We start from the raw sequence: 27,408 nt of genomic DNA, 5'->3' as shown, positions 1-27,408 counted from the left end.
TGGCTGCAGGTGCCTGCCAGTTCAAGGTTGAAACTTGACAGTGACTGTTCTGGCCAGAGTTTGGCTCTTTTTTTTCTGCTAAGCGTTGAGAAGAGAGGAGAGGAGTGGAGAGGGCAGGATAGGACAGGAAAGAAAAGGAAAGGAGAAACGAGCGGAGGAGAGGAAAACCGAGGAAAGAGCTTGAAGACAGGCCCTTCCTGCTTGTTTTCTGATGAGATAAACCGCTTATAAACAAGCAGGGATTTTTCCCCCCAAGTGTCAGAATGGAACATAAGTGCGTTTCAGAGCTAGCAGGTTTGGAGAGGAGGGAGACTGATGCTGCCGGAGGAGGGGAGACAGCAGGTGACAGTGTGGCGTGTGACGTGGGGTATTGATATGCTGGGAATGGAGATCAGAGCAGATGGACAGAGCAGGCTGGCCCTGTGTTGCTCCTCTGAGCCCTGGCGCCCTCTCACAACCCCCTTGGACACAGCACACACACGCATAGTGTACACACATGGGCAAGCACATACACACATCTATGTGTGCACACACAAACCACCCACCCAACCACCCACCCTCTCTCTCCCTCTCTCTCTCCCTCTCTCGCTCTCTCCCCCCCCCCCGAGAGCCCACTGGCCATCAAGTCACTCCAGGACACAAACGCTTCATGCTCTGCCATCATTAATAAGTGGTCAGAGCAACAGTTAGACAGATCAGTGCAGTTCATCCGTGCTGCTATGGCAGATGTGCCGGGCTAATGACTGCTGTGGTTGAGGACTACCTCCAGGCCAGTGACTGATCTGAGGACAGTGGTGAGCCACAAAGAGAGGGGTAGTTAGTGTGGTAGAGGGGTAGTGGAGAGAGTCAGATCATGGCAGCCCAGCCTGCTGATGGACAGAGATCAGAGAGTGGTCAGAGAGCGAGAGAGAGAGACAGAGAGAGAGCATTATCATTCTGGGAACGCTTCTATGTGCAGATGGACAGATGGGTCTGGCTGGGTACAGTTCTGAGGCTCAGGTTTCTCTCACTCTCTCTTTTTCTATCACTCCCTGTCCCCTGTCTATTTCCCCTTCCCTCTTCTCATTCTATCTATCTCCCATTCCCTCTTCTCATTCTGTCTATCTCCCCTTCCCTCTTCTCTCTCTGTTTATCTCCCCTTCCCTCTTCTCTCTCTGTTTATCTCCCCTTCCCTCTTCTCTCTCTGTTTATCTCCCCTTCCCTCTTCTCTCTCTGTTTATCTCCCCTTCCCTCTTCTCTCTCTGTTTATCTCCCCTTCCCTCTTCTCTCTCTGTTTATCTCCCCTTCCCCCTTCTCTCTCTGTTTATCTCCTCTTCGCTCTCTGTTGATCTCCCCTACCCTCTTCTCTCTCTGTCTATCTCCCCTTCCCTCTTCTCTCTCTGTTTATCTCCCCTTCCCTCGTCTCTCTCTGTTTATCTCCCCTTCCCTCTTCTCTCTCTGTTTATCTCCCCTTCCCTTTTCTCTCTCTGTTTATCTCCCCTTCCCTCTTCTCTCTCTGTTTATCTCCTCTTCCCTATTCCCTCTCTGTTTATCTCCCCTTCCCTCTTCTCTCTCTGTCTCAAACTGACACTTGTTCAGATCCACCTCCCAGACAAGAAACATGCCTGGCTGCCTCTCTCTATCTCTCTGTCTCTTCTCTTCTTCCTCCTCCTCCTCCTCCTCCTCTTCTTTTTCTTTCCCTCCACCAATGTGTACTGCTGTTGTCATCCCCCTAGGAGGATGGGGAGGGGGGGGCAGAAAAGTGCAAGCGCTGGTGAATTGCTAATAGGCTATCATAGTGCTCTGGAGGTGTAGGCTTACTGGAGGTCTGTAAACCATTAAAGAAACGTCAACTCGGCATAGGTACGCCTGGAATTATGGGTCAGCGGCCAGGAAACATTTCCGGCTACCTATTGGCCAAAGCAGTGCCCTGTAATCTGTCACAATCCTGCACTTGCAGTGACAGCAGTGGGAACATCCCCTACTCATCACACAGGGGGGGCAAAGGAAACACACACCTGCATGGATGTGTGTGTGTGTGTGTACACATGTTCCTGTGCATGTGTACTGTATGCTGACATATTACCACAGTGGGAATTCTCACACGGTTGTCGACCAGAACATAACATCTAAAGCAGATATCAAATGAGCCGAAAGTACATCCTAACATCCTATTAAAAACATGACATTTTTAAGCATGAAAGCTTTAGTTTCCACATCCATTAAATCCAGTTGATCTGCCATTTCCTGATCCGCTTCACTTCCTGTTGCCACTAGCTGCCCCTCGCTGGGACGAAGGAAGGCATTCTGGGATTGGCACGGTGGGCGCCACGCTAAAGCCACCCTGTTTGGTTCCTCGTCACGATCTTAATCGCCAAACGACAATTCCTCAAAATGCACACAAGAGCAGAATGCACATCAAACACAGAGAGAGACCATCAAAAGCTTAAGCAACAGTGTGGTTGGACAGATAAGATTCCTTAGATAGGTGGGCAAATGTGAGGGAGGGGGAGGGAAAGAAGGAGAGAGAGCGAGAGAGAGAGAGAGAGAGGGCGGTTGCTGCTCCAGCATTTGTTGACACAGATTAACAATGAGACTCCCACAGCTCCACGCATTACTGTAACACACCATGTCAATAGCTGTTGGAGTTGAAAAGCAGCAGTGCCAAAGATGCCTGGGAGTGATGCCCTTCCCCTGATAACCAAGTGTGGCTCTGAAGTCAGGGAGGGGAGTACGAATTACAAATACTGAATCGTTCCTTCTCTGCCCTCCCGTTCGCTCTCTTTTTCTCTTTCTCCTTCGCTGCCCTCTCTCGCTCCCTGCTTTGCTCCCCCCCACCTCTCTCTCTCTCCCTCCTCTCTCTGTTTCTCTTTATCTCTCTTGGATGTCCTAGTGACTGAAGGCTCAGCATGACTGGATTTAAGCATTAGCTCAATCCCCATATCTACTACCCGTCATGATTGGACAGTGTCTCTGTCACCAAACCCACACTAGTCCACTACACAACCACTATAAGACACTAGCTATACTGACACTCACGGCATACTCTAGCACGGCCAAGTTGAGATTGATTCGTGCACTTCAAAACCCCAGAAAAAGCCCAGTTGAAGACTCCGAAGCCGTTTGGAAGATGGAGGTCTGATGTGTGACATTCACCTTCATGAAAACTTGATGAGTGCTGAAAATGAAGAGACATGGTTGGCCCTAATGAGGGCTGGTCTACAGCTGCCGACTGACTGCGTTTTACAGGGAGGGAGAAAGAAGCCACTCTTCAGCTGCTGCTGCCATCAGCGGGTGAAGAGCCCATTCGGATGCTCTTCTGTAGGTGTAGTGATTACATGTAAACAGGCGTCAGGGCCGACGGGGCCCGATCAGAGAGAGGCTAGAGTAGCTGTGCAGAGGATGATGCAAACCAGCGAGAGAGGGCGGTCATTGCGGAGTGTGTATGTGTGTCTACACGGAGAGATAGGCAGGCTAAGCCTATAGAGTACAGAGCTGTAATACCCATCCACCAGAACAGAGACCATCAGGACTGCCCTAGTGTCAGCGTAGTCTTCTGTCTCCAGGTATCCTGGACTATGATCATCATTGTCATACTTCTCCTCCCATGGCAAAGCTGCGGGAATGTTTGAGGCCATGGCCCTTGGAGCCTCCAGCCTGTCTCAGCCTTCGCTCCAGGCTCCTGTTGGCTTGGCTGTGATCAAAATCCCGGGGCTTAGGCTGCTGCCATCGCCCAAGCACTAAGGCTCTTATCAGGGCTACCACACTGGGGCTAGAAGCACATTTTCACACATGCACGCGTACACACACTGACAGTTGCTCACAGAGACAACACACACGTGCAGGCAGGCACTGGCGTACGCGCGCACGAACTCGCATACACGCACCCACGCATGCACGCACACACACACACACACACACACACACACACACACACACACACACACACACAGCGACAGCTTTCTCCTCATCTCCATCTCTCATTTCTCTTGCTTTGCTGCCTGCTGTTCGTTCTCTGTCGACCCTGTAAACAAATGAGCTCCCTGTAAAATCACATCTAAATATGCCACTCTGTATGCCCCCACAACCCTGACTCTCTCCCTCTGTTTCTCTCTGTGTTTCTCTCTCACTATTCTGTCAGTTTCTGTTTCTCTCTCTCTGTTTCTCTCTCTCTTTCTCTCTTTGTTTCTCTCTCTGTTTCTCTCTCTGTTTCTCTCTCTGTTTCTCTCTCTGTTTCTCTCTCTCTTTCTCTCTTTGTTTCTCTCTCTGTTTCTCTCTCTGTTTCTCTCTTGTTTCTCTTTCTGTTTCTCTCTGTCTCTCTCTGCTTCTCTCTGTTTCTCTCTGTTTCTCTCTCTGTGTCTCTCTCTGCTTCTCTCTGTTTCTCTCTGTTTCTCTCTCTGTCTCTCCCTGCTTCTCTCTGCTTCTCTCTCTCTCTGTTTCTCCCTCGGTTTCTCTCTCTGTTTCTCTCTGTTTCTCTCTCTGTTTCTCTCTGTTTCTCTCTTTGTTTCTCTCTCTGTTTCTCTCTGTTTCTCTCTGTCTCTCTCTGCTTCTCTTTGTTTCTCTCTGTTTCTCTCTCTGTTTCTCTCGCTGTTTCTCTCTCTGTTTCTTTCTGTTTCTCTCTCTGTTTCTCTCTGTTTCTCTCTCTGTCTCTCCCTGCTTCTCTCTGCTTCTCTCTCTCTCTCTCTCTGTTTCTCTCTCTGTTTCTCTCTCGGTTTCTCTCTGTTTCTCTCTCTGTTTCTCTCTCTGTTTCTCTCTCTGCTTCTCTCTGTTTCTCTCTCTGTTTCTCTCTCTGTTTCTCTCTGTTTCTCTCTGTTCTCTCTCTGTTTCTCTCTGTTTCTCTCTCTGTTTCTCTCTGTTTCTCTCTGTTTCTCTCTCTGTTTCCCTCTGTTTCTCTCGCTGTTTCTCTCTCTGCTTCTCTCTGTTTCTCTCTCTGTTTCTCTCTCTGTTTCTCTCTCTATTTCTCTCTGTTTCTCTCTCTGTTTCTCTCTCTGTTTTCTCTCTGTTTCTCTCTGTTTCTCTCTGTTTCTCTCTCTGTTTCCCTCTGTTTCTCTCGCTGTTTCTCTCTCTGCTTCTCTCTGTTTCTCTCTGTTTCTCTCTCTGTTTCTCTCTTTGTTTCTCTCTCCGTTTCTCTCTCTGTTTCTCTCTGCTTCTCTCTGTTTCTCTCTGTCTCTCTCTGCTTCTCTCTGTTTCTCTCTCTGTTTCTCTCTGTTTCTCTGTTTCTCTCTTTGTTTCTCTCTCCGTTTCTCACTCTGTTTCTCTCTGTTTCTCTCTGTCTCTCTGCTTCTCTCTGTTTCTCTCTGTTTCTCTCTCTGTTTCTCTCGCTGTTTCTCTCTCTGTTTCTCTCTCTGTTTCTCTCTGTTTCTCTCTCTGTCTCTCCCTGCTTCTCTCTGCTTCTCTCTCTCTCTCTCTCTCTCTGTTTCTCTCTCTGTTTCTCTCCCTGTTTCTCTCTCTGTTTCCCTCAGTTTCTCCCTCTGTTTCTCCCTCTGTTTCTCTCTGTTTCTCTCTCTGTTTCCCTCTGTTTCTCTCTCTTTTTCTCTCTCTGTTTCTCTCTTTGTTTCTCTCTGTTTCTCTCTGTTTCTCTCTCACTATTCTGTCGGTTTCTGTTTCTCTCTCTGTTTCTCACTGTTTCTCTCTCTGTTTCTCTCTCACTATTCTGTCAATGTCTGTTTCCCTCTCTGTTTCTTCCTGTTTCTCTCTCACTATTCTGTCAGTTTCTGTTTCTCTCTCTGTTTCTCTGTTTCTCTCTCACTATTCTGTCAGTCTCTGTTTCTCTCTCACTATTCTGTCAGTTTCTGTTTCTCTCTCTGTTTCTCTCTGGTTCTCTCTCTGTTTCTCTCTCTGTTTCTCTCTCTGTTTCTCTCAGTTTCTCCCTCTGTTTCTATCTCTGTTTCTCTCTGTTTCTCTCTCTGTTTCTCTCTGTTTCTCTCTCACTTCTGCCAATCTCTGTTTCTCTCTCTGTTTCTCTCTCTGTTTCTCTCTGTTTCTCTCTCACTTCTGCCAATCTCTGTTTCTCTCTCTGTTTCTCTCTGTTTCTCTCTCACTATTCTCTCAGTCTCTGTTTCTCTCTCACTTTTCTGTCAGTTTCTGTTTCTCTCTCTCTGTTTCTCTCTCACTATTCTGTCAGTCTCTGTTTCTCTCTCTTTTTGGTAGATGTACGCGTTCAGATCAATAATCGGGAATATTCATTATGACAGCAGTCAGAGCCTGTTTGCTCTCCTAATATAAGCATGGCTTCTGCAACAGAGCCTTGTTTCCTTAGGAAAACACATCATTATGACCTCAATGGGACTTCCTGATTAAATGCCGGTTGAATACCAACATTAGAACGATAATACGGCATTGTGGGATGTAGTGGGTGTGTTTTAGTGGTGGATGGGAACCTTCAGCAGTGAGGCAGGCCGTCAGAGGTCTGGTACACCCACACAGAGGCTCCTTATCTTGCAGAGGCCCCTGGATCTCAGGATCTCAGCCTCTCTGCAACTCTCTCTTTCTCTCTGCAGCGTTGGCTGGGCTCTGCTGATGCTCTTCATTGAACTGACTGGAGGCTTAACTGCACAAACCAGGCAGTTACATAAAAGCGTATGGATCTACAGTATGGATCTACAGTATGAATCTACAGTATGAATATCCAGTATGAATCTACAGTATGAATCTACAGTATGGATCTACAGTATGGATCTACAGTATGGATCTACAATATGGATCTACAGTATGCACCTACAGTATGAATCTACAGTATGGATCTACAGTATGGATCTACAGTATGAATCTACAGTATGAATATCCAGTATGAATCTACAGTATGAATCTACAGTATGGATCTACAGTATGGATCTACAATATGGATCTACAGTATGCACCTACAGTATGAATCTACAGTATGGATCTACAGTATGGACCTACAGTATGAATCTATAGTGTGAATCTACAGTATGGATCTACAGTATGAATCTACAGTATGAATCTACAGTATGGATCTACAGTATGCACCTACAGTATGAATCCACAGTATGGATCTACAGTATGGACCTACAGTATGAATCTATAGTATGAATCTACAGTATGGATCTACAGTATGAATCTACAGTATGGATCTACAGTATGGATCTACAGTATGAATCTACAGTATGAATATCCAGTATGAATCTACAGTATGAATCTACAGTATGGATCTACAGTATGGATCTACAATATGGATCTACAGTATGCACCTACAGTATGAATCTACAGTATGGATCTACAGTATGGACCTACAGTATGAATCTATAGTGTGAATCTACAGTATGGATCTACAGTATGAATCTACAGTATGGATCTACAGTATGCACCTACAGTATGAATCTACAGTATGGATCTACAGTATGGACCTACAGTATGAATCTATAGTATGAATCTACAGTATGGATCTACAGTATGAATCTACAGTATGGATCTACAGTATGAATCTACAGTATGAATATCCAGTATGAATCTACAGTATGAATCTACTGTATGGATCTACTGTATGGATCTACAGTATGAATCAACAGTATGAATCTACAGTATGAATATCCAGTATGAATCTACAGTATGGATCTACAGTATGGACCTACAGTATGAATCTACAGTATGGATCTACAGTATGCACCTACAGTATGAATCTACAGTATGGATCTACAGTATGGACCTACAGTATGAATCTATAGTATGAATCTACAGTATGGATCTACAGCATGAATCTACAGTATGAATCTACAGTATGGATCTACAGTATGGATTTGTAAAAAGCATTGAGAGCACAACAGGTGTGTGTATGTGGGAAGAGAGGGGAAATGCGGAGCAGCCCAAACCACTAGGAAAGAAATCAGACTTTCACACACAATGCAGTCAAGGGTGATTGTCAGTCTTCTACAAGAGTAAGGTTGGCCTCGCTTCCTTGCTGTAAAAGCGTTTACTGTGCCTGCATTAAAAACAACGCCTACTAGGACCATTGGAACCAATGACGTTCCATTATTTTCGTTGTTAATTTGTTCCAATGCTGACTGTGAAACGGAGGGATTGGGGCAGCATTCATTTGCTTGTGAATGATAGATTTCACAGACAATATCAGTTTAACATGTAAGCAACCTTGTCGTTGTCAGAGCCATTTAAAATTGATATGCGACCAAAGGCAAAACAATAGATTAGCCACCACAGGAATACCAGCGAAACCACAGAGAGTAACGCTGTCTATACTATTCTGCCTCGGTATACCCTACTGTCTATACAACAGAGCCCCGGTATACCCTACTGTCTATACGATAGAGCCCCGGTATACCATACTGTTTATACTATAGAGCCTCAGTATACCATACAGTCTATACTATAGAGCCTCGGTATACCATACGTTTATACTGTAGAGCCCGGTATACCCTACTGTCTATACTATTCTGCCCCGGTATACCCTACTGTCTATACTACAGAGCCCGGTATACCCTACTGTCTATACTATTCTGCCCGGTATACCCTACTGTCTATACTACAGAGCCCCAGTATACATTACATTTACATTTAAGTCATTTAGCAGACGCTCTTATCCAGAGCGACTTACAAATTGGTGAATTCACCTTCTGACATCAGTGGAACAGCCACTTTACCCTACTGTTTATACTATAGAGCCCGGTATACCCTACTGTCTATACTATAGAGCCCCGGTATACCCTACTGTCTATACTATAGAGCCTCGGTATACCCTACTGTTTATACTATAGAGCCCTGGTATACCCTACTGTCTATACTATAGAGCCCCGGTATACCATACTGTCTATACTATTCTGCCCCGGTATACCCTACTGTTTATACTATAGAGCCCCGGTATACCCTACTGTTTATACTATAGAGCCCCGGTATACCCTACTGTCTATACTATAGAGCCCCGGTATACCCTACTGTCTATACTATAGAGCCCCGGTATACCCTACTGTCTATACTATAGAGCCCCGGTATACCCTACTGTCTATACTATAGAGCCCCGGTATACACTACTGTCTATACTATAGAGCCCCGGTATACCGTACTGTCTATACTATAGAGCCCTATTATACCCTACTGTCTATACTATAGATCCCGGTATACCCTACTGTCTATACTATAGAGCCCCGGTATACCCTACTGTCTATACTATAGAGCCCCGGTATACCCTACTGTCTATACTATAGAGCCCCGGTATACCGTACTGTCTATACTATAGAGCCCCGGTAAACCCTACTGTCTATACTATAGAGCCCCGGTATACCCTACTGTCTATACTATAGAGCCCCGATATACCCTACTGTCTATACTATAGAGCCCCGATATACCCTACTGTCTATACTATAGAGCCCCGGTAAACCCTACTATCTATACTATTCAGCCTCGGTATACCCTACTGACAGTAGGGTATAGCCTCGGTATACCATACTGTTTATACTATAGAGCCTCGGTATACCATACTGTTTATACTATAGAGCCTCGGTATACCATACTGTTTATACTATAGAGCCTCGGTAAACCCTACTATCTATACTATTCAGCCTCGGTATACCCTACTGTTTATACTATAGAGCCCCGGTAAACCCTACTATCTATACTATAGAGCCTCGGTATACCCTACTGTCTATACTATAGAGCCTCGGTATACCCTACTGTCTATACTATTCAGCCTCGGTATACCATACTGACAGTAGGGTATAGCCTCGGTATACCATACTGTTTATACTATAGAGCCTCGGTATACCATACTGTTTATACTATAGAGCCTCGGTATACCATACTGTTTATACTATAGAGCCTCGGTAAACCCTACTATCTATACTATTCAGCCTCGGTATACCCTACTGTCTATACTATAGAGCCTCGGTATACCCTACTGTCTATACTATTCAGCCTCGGTATACCATACTGACAGTAGGGTATAGCCTCGGTATACCATACTGTTTATACTATAGAGCCTCGGTATACCATACTGTTTATACTATAGAGCCTCGGTATACCATACTGTTTATACTATAGAGCCTCGGTATACCATACTGTTTATACTATAGATCCTCGGTATACCATACTGTTTATACTATAGAGCCTCGGTATACCATACAGTCTATACTATAGAACCCCGGTATACCCTACTGTCTATACTATAGAGCCTCGGTATACCATACTGTTTATACTATAGAGCCTCGGTAAACCCTACTGTCTATACTATAGAGCCTCGGTATACCCTACTTTCTATACTATAGAGCCCGGTATACCATACTGTTTATGCTATAGAGCCTCGGTATATCATACTGTTTATACTATAGAGCCTCGGTATACCATACTGTTTATACTATAGAGCCTCGGTATACCATACTGTTTATACTATAGAGCCTCGGTATACCATACTGTTTATACTGTAGAGCCTCGGTATACCATACAGTCTATACTATAGAGCCTCGGTATACCATACTGTTTATACTGTAGAGCCTCGGTATACCATACTGTTTATACAATAAAGCCTCGGTATACCATACAGTCTATACTATAGAGCCTCGGTATACCCTACTGTCTATACGATTCAGCATCGGTATACCATACTGACATTAGGGTATAGCCTCGGTATACCATACTGTTTATACAATAGAGCCTCGGTATACCATACTGTTTATACTATAGAGCCTCGGTATACCCTACTGTTTATACTATAGAGCCTCGGTATACCCTACTGTCTATACTATAGAGCCTCGGTATACCCTACTGTCTATACTATAGAGCCCCGGTATCCCCTACAGTCTATACTATAGAGCCTCGGTATACCCTACTGTCTATACTATAGAGCCTCGGTATACCCTACTGTCTATACTATTCAGCCTCGGTATACCCTACTGTCTATACTATAGAGCCTCGGTATACCCTACTGTCTATACTATTCAGCCTCGGTATACCATACTGACAGTAGGGTATAGCCTCGGTATAGCATACTGTTTATACTATAGAGCCTTGGTATACCACACTGTTTATACTATAGAGCCTCGGTATACTATACAGTCTATACTATGGAGCCTCGGTATACCCTACTGTCTATACTATAGAGCATCAGTATACCCTACTGTCTATACTATAGAGCCTCAGTATACCATACAGTCTATACTATAGTGCCTCGGTATACCATACTGTTTATACTATAGAGCCTCGGTATACCATACTGTTTATACTGTAGAGCCTCGGTATACCCTACTGTCTATACTATAGAGCCTCGGTATTTCATACTGTTTATACTGTAGAGCCTCGGTATACCTTACTGTTTATACTATAGTGCCTCGATATACCATACAGTCTATACTATAGAGCCTCGGTATACCATACTGTTTATACTGTAGAGCCTCAGTATACCATACAGTCTATACTATAGAGCCTCGGTATACCATACTGTTTATACTGTAGAGCCTCGGTATACCATACTGTTTATACTGTAGAGCCTCGGTATACCATACTGTTTATACTATAGAGCCTCAGTATACCATACAGTCTATACTATAGAGCCTCGGTATACCATACTGTTTATACTATAGAGCCTCGGTATACCATACTGTTTTTACTATAGAGCCTCGGTATACCCTACTGTTTATACTGTAGAGCCTCGGTATACCATACTGTCTATACTATTCAGCCTCGGTATACCATACTGACATTAGGGTATAGCATCGGTATACCATACTGTTTATACAATAGAGCCTCGGTATACCATACTGTTTATACTATAGAGCCTCGGTATACCATACTGTCTATACTATAGAGCCTCGGTATACCATACTGTCTATACTATAGAGCCTCGGTATACCCTACTGTCTATACTATAGAGCCTCGGTATACCCTACTGTCTATACTATAGAGCCTCGGTATACCCTACTGTCTATATACTATAGAGCCTCGGTATACCATACTGTTTATACTATAGAGCCTCGGTATACCATACTGTTTATACTGTAGAGCCTCGGTGTACCATACTGTTTATACTATAGAGCCTCGGTATAACATACAGTCTTTACTATAGAGCCTCGGTATACCATACTGTTTATACTATAGAGCCTCAGTATACCATACAGTCTATACTATAGAGCCTCGGTATACCATACGTTTATACTGTAGAGCCTCGGTATACCATACTGTTTATACTATAGAGCCTCGGTATATCATACTGTCTATACTGTAGAGCCTCGGTATACCATACTGTTTATACTATAGAGCCTCGGTATACCATACTGTCTATACTATAGAGCCCCGGTATACCATACTGTTTATACTGTAGAGCCTCAGTATACCATATAGTCTATGCTATAGAGCCTCGGTATACCATACTGTTTATACTGTAGAGCCTCGGTATACCATACTGTTTATACTATAGAACCTCGGTATATCATACTGTTTATTCTGTAGAGCCTCGGTATACCCTACTGTTTATACTGTAGAGCCTCAGTATACCATACAGTCTATACTATAGAGCCTCGGTATACCATACTGTTTATACTGTAGAGCCTCGGTATACCCTACTGTTTATACTATAGAGACTCGGTATACCATACTGTTTATACTGTAGAGCCTCGGTATACCATACTGTTTATACTATAGAGCCTCGGTATATCATACTGTTTATACTGTAGAGCCTCGGTATACCCTACTGTTTATACTATAGAGCCTCGGTATACCATACTGTTTATACTATAGAGCCTCGGTATACCCTACTGTCTATACTATAGAGCCTCGGTATACCATACTGTTTATACTATAGATCCTCGTTATACCATACTGTTTATACTATGCAGCCTCGGTATACCATACTGTTTATACTATACAGCCTCGGTATACCATACTGTTTATACTATAGAGCCTCGGTATACCATACTGTTTATACTATAGAGCCTCGGTATACCATACTGTTTATTCTGTAGAGCCTCGGTATACCATACTGTTTATACTATGCAGCCTCGGTATACCATACTGTTTATACTATACAGCCTCGGTATACCATACTGTTTATACTATACAGCCTCGGTATACCATACTGTTTATACTATACAGCCTTGGTATTCCATACTGTTTATACTATAGATCCTCGGTATACCCTACTGTCTATACTATAGAGCCTCGGTATACCCTACTGTCTATACTATAGAGCCTCGGTATACCCTACTGTCTATACTATAGAGCCTCGGTATACCCTACTGTCTATACTATTCAGCCTCGGTATACCATACTGTTTATACTATAGAGCCTCAGTATACCATACAGTCTATACTATAGAGCCTCGGTATACCATACGTTTATACTGTAGAGCCTCGGTATACCATACTGTTTATACTATAGAGCCTCGGTATATCATACTGTTTATACTGTAGAGCCTCGGTATACCATACTGTTTATACTATAGAGCCTCGGTATACCATACAGTCTATACTATAGAGCCCCGGTATACCATACTGTTTATACTGTAGAGCCTCAGTATACCATACAGTCTATACTATAGAGCCTCGGTATACCATACTGTTTATACTGTAGAGCCTCGGTATAACATACTGTTTATACTATAGAGCCTCGGTATATCATACTGTTTATACTGTAGAGCCTCGGTATACCCTACTGTTTATACTGTAGAGCCTCAGTATACCATACAGTCTATACTATAGAGCCTCGGTATACCATACTGTTTATTCTGTAGAGCCTCGGTATACCCTACTGTTTATACTATAGAGCCTCGGTATACCATACTGTTTATACTGTAGAGCCTCGGTATACCATACTGTTTATACTATAGAGCCTCGGTATATCATACTGTTTATACTGTAGAGCCTCGGTATACCATACTGTTTATACTATAGAGCCTCGGTATACCATACTGTTTATACTATAGAGCCTCGGTATGCCATACTGTTTATACTGTAGAGCCTCGGTATACCATACTGTTTATACTATAGAGCCTCGGTATACCATACTGTTTATACTGTAGAGCCTCGGTATACCATACTGTTTATACTATAGAGCCTCGGTATACCATCCTGTTTATACGATAGAGCCTCGGTATACCCTACTGTCTATACTATAGAGCCTCGGTATACCCTACTGTCTATACTATTCAGCCTCGGTATACCATACTGACATTAGGGTATAGCCTCGGTATACCATACTGTTTATACAATAGAGCCTCGGTATACCATACTGTTTATACTATAGAGCCTCGGTATACCATACTGTTTATACTGTAGAGCCTCAGTATACCATACAGTCTATACTATAGAGCCTCGGTATACCATACTGTTTATACTATAGAGCCTCGGTATACCATACTGTTTATACTGTAGAGCCTCGGTGTACCATACTGTTTATACTATAGAGCCTCGGTATAACATACAGTCTTTACTATAGAGCCTCGGTATACCATACTGTTTATACTGTAGAGCCTCGGTATACCATACAGTCTATACTATAAAGCCTCGGTATTCCATACAGTCTATACTATAGAGCCTCGGTATACCATACTGTTTATAATATAGAGCCTCGGTATACCATACTGTTTATACTATAGAGCCTCGGTATACCATACTGTTTATACTATAGAGCCTCGGTATACCATACTGTTTATACTATAGAGCCTCGGTATACCATACTGTTTATTCTGTAGAGCCTCGGTATACCATACTGTTTATACAATAAAGCCTTGGTATACCATACAGTCTATACTATAGAGCCTCGGTATACCATACAGGCTATACTATAGAGCCTCGGTATACCATACTGTTTATACTATAGAGCCTCGGTATACCATACTGTTTATACTATAGAGCCTCGGTATACCATACATTATATACTATAGAGCCTCGGTATACCATACTGTTTATTCTGTAGAGCCTCGGTATACCATACTGTTTATACTATAGAGCCTCGGTATACCATACTGTTTATACTATAGAGCCTCGGTATACCATACATTATATACTATAGAGCCTCGGTATACCATACTGTTTATTCTGTAGAGCCTCGGTATACCATACTGTTTATACAATAAAGCCTTGGTATACCATACAGTCTATACTATAGAGCCTCGGTATATCATACAGGCTATACTATAGAGCCTCGGTATACCATACTGTTTATACTATAGATCCTCGTTATACCATACTGTTTATACTGTAGAGCCTCGGTATACCATACTGTTTATACTATGCAGCCTCGGTATACCATACTGTTTATACTATACAGCCTCGGTATACCATACTGTTTATACTATACAGCCTCGGTATACCATACTGTTTATACTATACAGCCTTGGTATACCATACTGTTTATACTATAGATCCTCGGTATACCATACAGGCTATACTATAGAGCCTCGGTATACCCTACTGTCTATACTATAGAGCCTCGGTATACCATACTGTTTATACTATAGATCCTCGTTATACCATACTGTTTATACTGTAGAGCCTCGGTATACCATACTGTTTATACTATGCAGCCTCGGTATACCATACTGTTTATACTATACAGTTATACCATACTGTTTATACAGTATCCATACTGTTTATACTATAGATCCTCGGTATACCATACTGTTTATACTATACAGCCTTGGTATACCATACTGTTTATACTATAGATCCTCGGTATACCATACTGTTTATACTATACAGCCTCGGTATACCATACAGTCTATACTATGCTGCCCTGCATTGGGGTCTATCAGCATGTGTCTGAATGGAAGAGGCAATAGGGTGGAGTCAGGACTGGAGAAATGCCACTCAACTGCAAGGCAATCTTATCAGGGAGTTGCAGGCATCTCTCCCTCTCTCTCGCTCCCCCTCCCTCTCCACCTCTCTTGCTCTCTCCCCATCCCCCACTCTCGTCCTTAGCGAGTGGAATGGAGGAATAAAAAGCCCCCCAATTAGAACATGTGTTGTTATTTGTTGAGGATCCAGAGTTAACCAATTCCATCTGCTCGGCTGCTTTGCTGTCAAGTGGGTAAAGAGGGCTTCAAGCACGCACTCACAAAGGAGGAGAAAACAGCTACCTCCTATAGGACCTGCTCTAAATGAATGGTTTCCCTGACAACGGCTATAGTTAATCAATTCTATTCTGTTAATCCTGTTGGCGTTTGTGTGTGTCCGTACGTGTGCGTGCGTATGAGCGTGTGGCTCATTCACAACCATGCCGAGCCATGCAGGATTTGTATGTATCCCATTACAAAGAGAGAAAATGCACTAACCTGAAAGGCGTCGATACTGAATGCACTGGAGGAAAATGCACAGCTTTTGGGCAAATAAACGGGCCATTAAGCCAACATTTTACTGCCTGAACCGTAGCTGGGTTGAGAGGTACAACCCCCACACAGAGACCCAGTGAAAAGGACCTCGGTGTCTGCAAGTTACAGAGTATAATGCAATTGTCTTCTGTGATGCGTCTGAATACAGCAGTGTTGTTGAAACTTTTTTATGCTACTGAAAAAAGCACAAAGATTCTCCATCTTGGTTTGTACTTGCCGTATGCGTTAGCAGGTCTTTTTTCTCCGCAATTTCGTGGTATCCAATTGTTAGTAGTTACTATTTTGTCTCATCGCTACAACTCCCGTACGGGCTCGGAAGAGACGAAGGTCGAAAGTCATGTGTCCTCCGAAACACAACCCAACCAAGCCGCACTGCTTCTTAACACAGCGCGCATCCAACCCGGAAGCCAGCCGCACCAATGTGTCGGAGGAAACACCGTGCACCTGGCGACCTTGGTTAGCGCGCACTGCGCCCATCCCGCCACAGGAGTCGCTGGTGCGCGATGAGACAAGGACATCCCTACCGGCCAAGCCCTCCCTAACCCGGACGACGCTAGGCCAATTGTGCGTCTCCCCACGGACCTCCCGGTCGCGGCCGGCTGCGACAGAGCCTGATCAGTAAACAATGAATTTGTCTTGGGGATATTTTCCCTCCATAAGATATTCAATCTCACATGATGCGTTGGACGTGTGGGTGGTGGGTGTGCAGCGTCACACACACGGTAATCGAGCCGTGCGTACTGCAGTCAGAAGCGGTATGCGCGGCAGCGTAAAAGCAACATTAATATGGGGTCACCTCGGCTCACAGGGATCCTACAGGGAAAGGCAGTGTCTTGTTCTGAGTGGGAGGGTTAGAGCAAGCGAGCCAGGAAACAAGGGGCCAAAACCGCAGCTAGTTATTATTTACGATGGGTAAATTTATGGAATAATTGCAGTGACCAAGGTTACTCCGTTCCTCAAGGTGAAAATAGATACGTTTAGCAGTTAATGAATGTGGCCCAGGCCTCTCCCTCATATATCAGCATGTTATTAAGACGTTTTAAAATCCCATTATGGTGTTTCTCCTTGAACAAGTCATGCTTTTATGGCACTGCCCTGTCTTTAAATCTGACCTTTTTAACTCGGCCCGGGAATTGGACAGTAAAAAAAAAAATACATTTGGAGAAAAAGAATGTTGATCTTGGACTCTTTAAAAAAATGTTTTATTAAAAGACATCTGGTGACTTGACTTGGAATTGGGAGACTAGTCGTGTTGTGGAGCAATACAAAAAGAGCCTTATTCCAGGTTACAGATGGCTGAGAGGGCCGTGAAGGGTAGGAGATTGCTTTGCATATTTCGGGTAATCTTGTCACAAATCGGTACAGATCTTGGCCCCTTTTTCATTAAAAATCTGCCTGCTGTGTTATTATTGAGGTAATTTGTTTTGGATCTACAGAGAGTTCCCTTTGGACTAAAAACATGGGAGGGGGGGACTGGGACTAAATGAACAAACATTCAGGGACAGACATCCTTTTATCTGCTTTTTTGTTTCCTGCTCTGTGAACATAAATCATTTTATAAACTTTTTGTGTGGGAAATGTACGTATGCGCCTGTGTGTGTCCCTGCCGAGCTGCATGGAGGTTTGTGTTCGTGTGATATAAAGCATTCATTTTGTATCATCATCCAATTTAATTTGTTTGCAAACTACTGTGGAAGCTGTAGTTTTAACAAACACACAGCAATTCCGGGTAATGTTCTAGAAGGTTTTTGCAGGAGAACAAACAAGTTGCTAAGGCTGTTCAGTTGGAACAATGACAAAGAAGGAGGGAGAACGATGGGGGAAAGCGTGACACAAAGGCTGTGATGACAGAAGCATCTAATCCAACCAATGCCATTCTTATCAGGTTGTAGTGGATTACTATGTTCCTCCTAACCAGAGAATCCTTCCCAGCCAGACGCTCTCTACAGCCCAAGGGCCCTGGATCAATAGGCCTGCATTGATCTCTCTCCTCTTGTGGCTGGATTCACTTTCATTAGGCCTGCCTCTCTCTCCCTCAGACACACACACACACACCCTGCCCGACAAGCGCATCATTCAGGCCACTGTGTGAATGTGAGATGAGGGTGACTTGTTTTTCTCCAGTGAGTAGCAGTGAGTGTCACCCCAACTCCATCCCTCTTGGTGCTCTCCTTCTCCCCTTCTCCACGGCACTTTGATCAGTATCGGGGAACAGCTGTTTGTGTGGGAGAGGGTCTTGACACTTGAAGCTTGTTAACTTGTTGTGGTGACGACAGATCCAGACACCAGGACTAACCTCTGTGTCTCTATTGTTTTCTCCAGATGACTCGGCCCATCCAGGTGAAGCCGGCTGACAGTGAGAGTCGTGGAGGTACTTGTCTTATTTTCTTCCATGCTCTTTATATATCCTCTCTCTCTCTCTCTCTCTCTCTCTCTCTCTCTGTGAGTATGTGTCTCTCTCTCTATCTCTCTCTCTCTCTCTCTCTCTCTGTGAGTGTGTGTGTGTGTGTGTGTGTCTCTCTCTCTCTCTCTCTGTGAGTGTGTGTGTCTCTCTCTCTCTCTGTGAGTGTGTGTCTCTCTCTCTCTCTCTGTGAGTGTGTGTCTCTCTCTCTCTGTGAGTGTGTGTGTGTCTCTCTCTCTCTGTGAGTGTGTGTGTCTCTCTCTCGGTGAGTGTGTGTGTGTCTCTCTCTCTCTCTCTCTCTGTGAGAGTGTGTCTCTCTCTCTCTCTCTGTGAGTGTGTGTGTCTCTCTCTCTCTGTGAGTGTGTGTCTGTCTCTCTCTCTCTCTCTCTGTGAGTGTGTGTGTCTCTCTCTCTGTGAATGTGTGTGTCTCTATCTCTCTGTGAGTGTGTGTCTCTCTCTCTGGGAGTGTGTGTGTCTCTCTCTCTGTGAGTGTGTGTGTCTCTCTCTCTGTGAGTGTGTGTCTCTCTCTCTCTCTGTGAGTGTGTGTCTCTCTGTGAGTGTGTGTGTCTCTCTCTCTCTGTGAGTATGTGTGTCTCTCTGTGAGTGTGTGTGTGTGTCTCTCTCTCTCTTTGAGTGTGTGTGTGTCTCTCTCTCTGTGAGTGTGTGTGTCTCTCTCTCTCTGTGAGTGTGTGTGTCTCTCTCTCTCTCTGTGAGTGTGTGTGTCTCTCTCTCTCTGTGAGTGTGTGTGTCTCTCTCTCGGTGAGTGTGTGTGTGTGTCTCTCTCTCTCTCTCTCTCTCTCTCTCTGTGAGAGTGTGTCTCTCTCTCTCTCTGTGAGTGTGTGTGTCTCTTTCTCTCTGTGTGTGTGTGTCTGTCTCTCTCTCTCTCTCTCTCTGTGAGTGTGTGTGTCTCTCTCTCTGTGAATGTGTGTGTCTCTATCTCTCTGTGATTGTGTGTCTCTCTCTCTGGGAGTGTGTGTGTCTCTCTCTCTGTGAGTGTGTGTCTCTCTCTCTCCCTGTGAGTGTGTGTGTCTCTCTGTGAGTGTGTGTGTCTCTCTCTCTGTGAGTATGTGTGTCTCTCTGTGAGTGTGTGTGTGTCTCTCTCTCTCTTTGAGTGTGTGTGTGTCTCTCTCTCTCTGTGAGTGTGTGTGTCTCTCTCTCTCTCTGTGAGTGTGTGTGTGTCTCTCTCTCTCTCTCTGAGTGTGTGTGTCTCTCTCTCTCTTTCTGTGAGTGTGTCTCTCTCTCTCTCTCTGTGAGTGTCTCTCTCTCTCTCGCTCTCTCTCTCTCTCTCTCTCTCTCTCTCTCTCTCTCTGTGAGTGTGTGTCTCTCTCTCTCGCTCTGTGTGTGTGTGTCTCTCTCTCTCTCTATGAGTGTGTGTGTCTCTCTCTCTCTGTTTGTCTAGCTCTCTCTCTCTCTCTCTATGAGTGTGTGTGTCTCTCTCTCTCTGTGTGTCTCGCTCTCTCTCTCTCTGTGTGTCTCTCTCTGTGTGTGTCTTTCTCTCTGTGTGTCTCTCTCTCTCTCTGTCTCTCTCTCTCTCTCTCTGTGTCTCTCTCTCTGTGTCTCTCTCTCTCTTTCCCTCTCTCTCTCTGTGTGTGTGTCTCTCTCTCTCTCTCTGATGCCATTGTCTATCTGATGGATGCTCTGCGCATTCATTTTAATTACGGAGACGGTGGTTGGTGTTGCAGGGGACTGAAGGCAGCTAGTGGCCCTCCCTCTGCCAAGCACATTACCATCCCACTATAAATTAAAAAGTGATTAGTCAGGCATACTGGCACCAGAGCCTTACAGTATAGTGTCCCTCAAACCCCACACGCATCTGTTTGGTCAAACTGCCGTGTATGTTCTAGATATGAAATAATAAATGTTATGGGGGGGGTATGCATAGCTTGCCAAACAATCAATCAAATTCACAGGACCAGTGCCAAGATCCCCCTTTACTTGGCCATCATTCTGTTGTCTTTGATCTCTCTGTTGTGGGTCTTTCATTTACTCACCACTGATCTGCATATATGTTAATGCGATGACAGGAACTTCCTCTAACTAGCTAGTGAATGGTAAGAACAATGCATTCTGTTTTTTGTTGGGTGTTTTTGGAGAATGTACTCATCGTGTGTGACAGTGTGTGATGAAGCGAGTGAGTGCTGTGGTGCTCTATTCTGAAGAGAGTTGTGTTGAGAGGGAGAGGTTCTCCATGCCTCAGTTAGTGGAGAGAGGGAGACATACACAGAGAGAGAAACATACATACATACATACATACATACATACATACATACATACATACATACATACATACATACATACATACATACATACATACATACATACATACATACACACACACACACACACACACACACACACACATACATACATACATACATACATACATACATACATACACACACACACACACACACACACACACACACACACACACACACACACACACACACACACACACACACACACACACACACACACACACACACACACACACACACACACACACACACACCTACCTACCTACCTACCTACCTACCTACCTACCTACCTACCTACCCACATACATACATACATACATACATACATACATACATACATACATACATACATACATACATACATACATACATACATACATACATACATACATACATACAGAGAGAGACAAAGAGACAGAGAGACAAAGAGACAGAGAGACAACGAGACAGAGAGACAGAGAGAGGAGAAGCAGAAAGCCAGTCCAGCCCAGCTGGTGACCGAGTCCCACTTCTGCAGCAGCTTTACCTAGAAACCCCTGTCTGTTTTGGGTTAGGATGCATTAGGACGGCGGGCAACTTGGCGGCCTGTCAAACAACACAATCTTCAAAAGCCTAACCCGCAGAGAAGGATTGAGGAGGCCAAAAAAAGATCACTGGGCATGCTCAGCTCCTGGCTGTTCAGCCTCCCTAACACCAGACCAGTCAGGCCCTGAGACAACCAGGCGTCTTGTGCTGTCAAGATTGATGGCCCATAAAGGCCCATTGATTTTGCCATTGTGGTGGTGTGTGTTCGATTTAACAATGACACTCAGCTGTCTTCTCACTTGGCTGTGAGTGGCTGGCTTTAGGGCTCCCAGGACTCCCCTCCCACCCCCTAGTGGGTCTCAGCCCCCCTTATTGGCCGTCCTAGTGGGGTCCTGCTGGGGATGGAATGGGTGTTGGAGCATGCCTGGAGTTGCACATCATCTTAAATGAACAGCTCAGAGTGCCACCACAGGAGCAATCTAGCACCAATGTGACTTTAATGGGTTGGGGAATGGAGGTGGATCTGTGGAGAGGTCTGTGGTCTGCTACAGCCACTTATTGGGTCCAACTAGGAGCCTGATTTAGCAGCCCCAGCTTCTGGCTGTGTATGTAGCTACTAGTTGAGTTTGCTCCCTCTTTCTCATTTGTCCTTTATGGACCAACCACTCCTCCCTCCCTCCCTCCCTCCAGTGGGAGTGAGCCCAGGGTGAGATCTTAATTAGACATCCTGTTCTGTGGAGATGATGACACCAGGGATGGACTGTGCACCAGGCCACGGGGGGACCGGGCTCTCCATCCTGTCCTCGCACTCCTAATTACTCACTTAATCTCATTACGGGGAGGACAGTTCACAGCACCTGGGCCAGACTGGCCATTTGGGACGGACCCTGCCCACCATACACCTGCAGGACCCTTTCCCGCAAGGACCAGCGCTCACTGGTTATTAAGAGTAGACAAGTAACAGTCTTCAAACAGGCCTTATTTTCCCCCCCTCCAATTAACTTGTGCACCAATGGTGAGAATGTCAAACAGACCTCGACTTTGGTAGCTCACCCATTTTGAGCCACGTTGATAGTGTCTGTTTTGGGGCATCTGCTTACCAACAAAGCAAGCCCACCATGCAGCAACCTGAAGATATATATTTACAGGGAATAAACACAAGAGTAACATCAAGCCAACAACTTGACAACCCCTAGCGGTGCCAAACAAAGACACGCTGTGAAATGAATATTAATGCTCAATCACGTCCCTAATCTAGGAGAACAGCAGAGCGGCCTTCACATTGTTACAACACATGCAGTCCTTTGGAGCCTCTGCCTCTGTGATGGGATGTGCAGTAGCATTGAAGAGAGCTGTGGGGACCTGCTCTCCGCTCAGCCCCTGCACTCCCTGGCGCCTTAGATATGAAATAGATTGATTTTACTTCACATGCAGGCCTGATGACTGGCACTGACTGGATATAAAGGCTGCTAATATTTCTTTTTGAAGGGCTGTTCAATGCTCCACAGAGGACTCGGAGCCCTTACACAGGATAAATCAGTTTTAACCACTTTGATTTCCTCCTAACCCCCTCACCGGTAGACCCTCAGTGCCCCTCAACACTCATCCCCACTACCCCCTTCCCTGTGTTTCCCTAGTTTTTTGGTTCATACTCAGAATAGAGTTCCATCTCGCTGGCAGATTTTGCTGTCGCACCTGTAATTTTCTCATCTCAACCCAGTGTTAATGTACAGCCTATTATACCCAGTGATGTCTGTCAGCACAATTTACAGAGAGCCACGGACAGCGAGCCAGCATGCAACTTGTCAGCTAGGGCTGTGTGTGTGTGTGTGTGTGTGTGTGTGTGTGTGTGTGTGTGTGTGTGTGTGTGTGTGTGTGTGTGTGTGTGTGTGTGTGTGTGTGTGTGTGCGTGCGTGCGTGCGTGCGTGCGTGCGTGCGCGCGTGCGTGCGTGCGTGCGTGCGTGCGTGTGTGTGCGTGTGTGCGTGTGTGTGTGCGTGCGTGCGTGTGTGGTGTCCCTGGCACCTTTACAGCATACAGCAGACCTGGATTAGGTACAGGCTCTGCCATAATGAAACTAAACCTACATCCCACACAATGTGGAATTGGTCCATTTTGGGTGAAGTTAGGGAAGAGGACTATACGAGATAGAAGAGCATGTAATCCTCTGCCTGCGATGACACATTTATTGGGTGGAAAACACAACAGACAGACTGAGGCATGTATTAAACATCAGTGGTGTGATCCTTACTAAAGAGCAACGCTCGCCCCTGTCAGAACAGACCAGTAATGAGGCAGCTCTCTGAGATCCACTGATCCCCCATGTTACACGCTCTACCAGACTGCTCTAGCGGGGGGGGGGGGGGGGGAAGGGGGGTTGAGCATGGGGTGAGAGAAAGAGAAATTAGACTGAGAAACAGGGAGAGAGAGAGAGTGAGAGAGATGCGAAAGAAAGAGACGAGAGAAAGATAGAGAACCAGGGACTGTACAGTCCATCCGCTCCCTTTGGAGAAAAGAAAAAGCAAAGATTACTGCCACAATGTGCTTGGCTGGGCACAAATGGGAGAGAAGTTGAAATAGTAGGCAGCACATCCAGGGGTGGTGGATAACAGCGTGTTAATCCGCCCGGTCAGGCCAGCTTTAGGTGACACATTCAAAAATCGGGCTGTGAGCCCAAATCCTGTCGTCTTGTCCTCCACTGACATCGATAATATGTATACACTGGACAGTTTCGGAGTTCAAACCTTAACTCCATACCGGTGTACAGCCAAGAATGTCCAGGTTCCTGCTCACTGGGCTCTGGAAGCCCCTAAATGTACTATTCATGCACAGTGCTGCAGTACACACACTTGTGTGTTTTTTTAAAGAGATGGCCGTGCGATGTCAATTCTATAGAGCATCTGTGTATTATTCTTACTGCAGACAGAAACATGCTGAGGTGGTGGGTTGGGAGGGGTAGAAGGAGGAAGTGGGGAGGGAGGGGGAGAAGGAGGAAGTGGGGAGGGAGGGGGAGAAGGAGAAGGAGGAAGTGGGGAGGGAGGGGGAGAAGGAGGAAGTGGGGAGGGAGGGGGAGAAGGAGAAGGAGGAAGTGGGGAGGGAGGGGGAGAAGGAGAAGGAAGAAGTGGGGAGGGAGGGGGAGAAGGAGGAAGTGGGGAGGGAGGGGAGAAGGAGAAGGAGGAAGTGGGGAGGGAGGGGGAGAAAGAGGAAGTGGGGAGGGAGGGGGAGAAGGAGGAAGTGGGGAGGGAGTGGGAGAAGGAGAAGGAGGAAGTGGGGAGGGAGGGGGAGAAGGAGGAAGTGGGGAGGGAGGGGGAGAAGGAGGAAGTGGGAAGGGAGGGGGAGAAGGAGGAAGTGGTGGGAGGGAGGGGGAGAAGGAGGAAGTGGTGGGAGGAGGAGGAGGAAGTGGAGGGAGGGAGGGGGAGAAGGAGGATGTGGGGAGGGAGGGGGAGAAGGAGGAAGTGGGGAGGGAGGAGGAAGTGGGGAGGGAGGGGGAGAAGGAGAAGGAGGAAGTGGGGAGGGAGGGGGAGAAGGAGAAGGAGGAAGTGGGGAGGGAGGGAGGGGGAGAAGGAGAAGGAGGAAGTGGGGAGGGAGAAGGAGAAGGAGGAAGTGGGGAGGGAGGGGGAGAAGGAGAAGGAGGAAGTGGGGAGGGAGGGGGGAGAAGGAGGAAGTGGGGAGGGAGGGGGAGAAGGAGGAAGTGGGAAGGGAGGGGGAGAAGGAGGAAGTGGTGGGAGGGAGGGGGAGAAGGAGGAAGTGGTGGGAGGAGGAGGAGGAAGTGGAGGGAGGGAGGGGGAGAAGGAGGATGTGGGGAGGGAGGGGGAGAAGGAGGAAGTGGGGAGGGAGGAGGAAGTGGGGAGGGAGGGGGAGAAGGAGGAAGTGGGGAGGGAGGAGGAGGAGGAAGTGGGGAGGGAGGGGGAGAAGGAGGAAGTGGGGAGGGAGGGGGAGGAGGAGGAAGTGGGGAGGGAGGGGGAGAAGGAGGAAGTGGTGGGAGGAGGAGGAGGAGGAAGTGGGGAGGGAGGGGGAGAAGGAGGAAGTCGTGGGAGGAGGAGGAGGAGGAAATGGGGAGGGAGGGGGAGAAGGTGGAAGTGGGGAGGGAGGGGGGAGGAGGAGGAAGTGGGGAGGGAGGGGGAGAAGGAGAAAGTGGGGAGGGAGGGGGAGAAGGAGGAAGTGGGGAGGGAGGGGGAGAAGGAGGAAGTGGGGAGGGAGGGGGAGAAGGAGGAAGTGGGGAGGGAGGGGAGAAGGAGGAAGTGGTGGGAGGAGGAGGAGTACCAGGGGACGGCTGGAGATCACAACAGTTGCTAATACTGTTGAGATAAAACAAATTTATCTTAGCAACTCTTAATAACCACGAGATTCAAAGGTGCTGACGAGGCAAACAACAACAACAACAACAAAGCAGAGGAATGATGCAATGAATCTTTTTCCTGCCGAGGAGATTTCTCTGCACTTGGGTTTGTTCTCACACTATGTAAAACACACACAGATACCCTTTTCACTCACAAATGAAAACATGCACAATTTCATGCATGCAGGCATGCACACACACTCACGCCAAATCGGTCCATTCTGACACACACACACCCCTCCCCTCCCGTAAACACACATCATTTTCTGTGGAATTATTTTCAGCGGCAGCGATGTAGCTGCCTGCGCCGCGCAGGAGCACCAAAGGTTACTGTTGAACACAGAAAGTAAAGGTCAGAAATCATGTTTAGTTTTCCTCTGGCTGCGAGGTAATTCCAGCCTGCAGATTGTGTCCAGCAGCAGCAGCAGACGATCAGTGCAGAGAGATAGAGAGAGCAACAGAGATGCTCATGTGGGGACCCGGCAGTCAGCGGCGCCAAGGTTATCCAGTCAGCCCGTCTGTCTCCATCTCTCTGCTTCTCTCAGCCTCTCTCAGCCTCTCTGCTGTCACCCTTAATAACAGAGGCTCCCTTATCACTGCAACAATCACCTTGAGAAGCACACTCGTCTCTTTTCCCAGGGAAACAAGGCCCAGCATATCGCTAGAGCTCACCATGCCGGTCTCTCTCATTAGAGCATACCTTTCTGTGGGGGACACAGCGATGACTGAGGGTCACTTTAGTAGATGCTATTCTTCTGACGTTTGGTTCACAACTGAATAATCGACAGGTTTCACAGGCTCAGCAGTCAACTTTGTACACCACTAAAGACATTGAACGTTTAGCAGCGTTGTGTTTTTTGATTACACTACTTTTCTTGTGGGCCCAGAAGACATTAGCTGAAGGATTATTCAGAGAGGAGAGAGTTGCTATTAGATCTTCACACTGTAGTGAAACACTAAAGTGCAAATGTGGTCTCCACTTGAGATGCTCAAGTGTCAGCAGCAGGACTGGTACAGGTTCTGATGTACTGTGGTTGAGTGCTATGGAGAAGCATACTCTCGTAGATGAAAGGGTTATCGACAGTCCTCATAGGGAAAACCCTTTTTGGTTCTAGGTGTTTATTTTTTCACCCCTTTCTCGTGGTTTCCAATTGGTAGTTACAGTCTTGTCTCATCACTGCAACTCACTGGGACTCGGGAGAGGCGAAGTTCGAGAGCCGCGCGTCCTCTGATACACAACCCAGCCAAGCCGCCCTGCATCTTGACACAATGCTCACTTAACCCGGAAGCCAGACGCACCAATTTGGCAGAGGAAACACCATGCACCTGGCAACCGTGTCAGCGTGCACTGCGCCCTGGCCGCCACAGGAGTCGCTAGTGCGCGATGGGACAAGAACATCCCTGCAGGCCAAACCCTCTGGTAACCCAGACGACGCTGGGCCGATTGTGCACCGCCCCATGGGTCTCCCGGTCACGGCCGGCTGCGACGGAGCCTGGACTCAAACGCAGAATCTCTAGTGTCACAGCTAGCACTGCGATGCAGTACCTTAGACCACTGCGCAACTCAGGAGGCCGGAAAGCATTCTACATGGAACCCAGAACGGTTCTACCTGGAACCAAAAC

At 46.2% G+C, this 27,408-nt stretch overlaps 1 protein-coding gene across 10 annotated transcripts in view; it reads left to right on the top strand.

Annotated features, from left to right (window-relative positions):
* Positions 1-27,408, top strand: part of LOC135512768 (CUGBP Elav-like family member 5) — a 304,887-nt gene that overhangs the window by 164,297 nt on the left and 113,182 nt on the right. For all 10 annotated transcript variants that reach the window (XM_064935127.1, XM_064935124.1, XM_064935120.1 and 7 more), the window contains exon 3: positions 18,587-18,635. In XM_064935127.1, the coding sequence (XP_064791199.1) occupies positions 18,587-18,635 (49 nt within the window). The remainder of the gene's footprint in view (positions 1-18,586; positions 18,636-27,408) is intronic.

This window comes from Oncorhynchus masou, chromosome 24, assembly GCF_036934945.1.
Source record: "Oncorhynchus masou masou isolate Uvic2021 chromosome 24, UVic_Omas_1.1, whole genome shotgun sequence".
In the NCBI taxonomy this organism is placed as follows: domain Eukaryota; kingdom Metazoa; phylum Chordata; class Actinopteri; order Salmoniformes; family Salmonidae; genus Oncorhynchus; species Oncorhynchus masou.
This window is presented reverse-complemented; position numbering and strand designations above follow the sequence as displayed.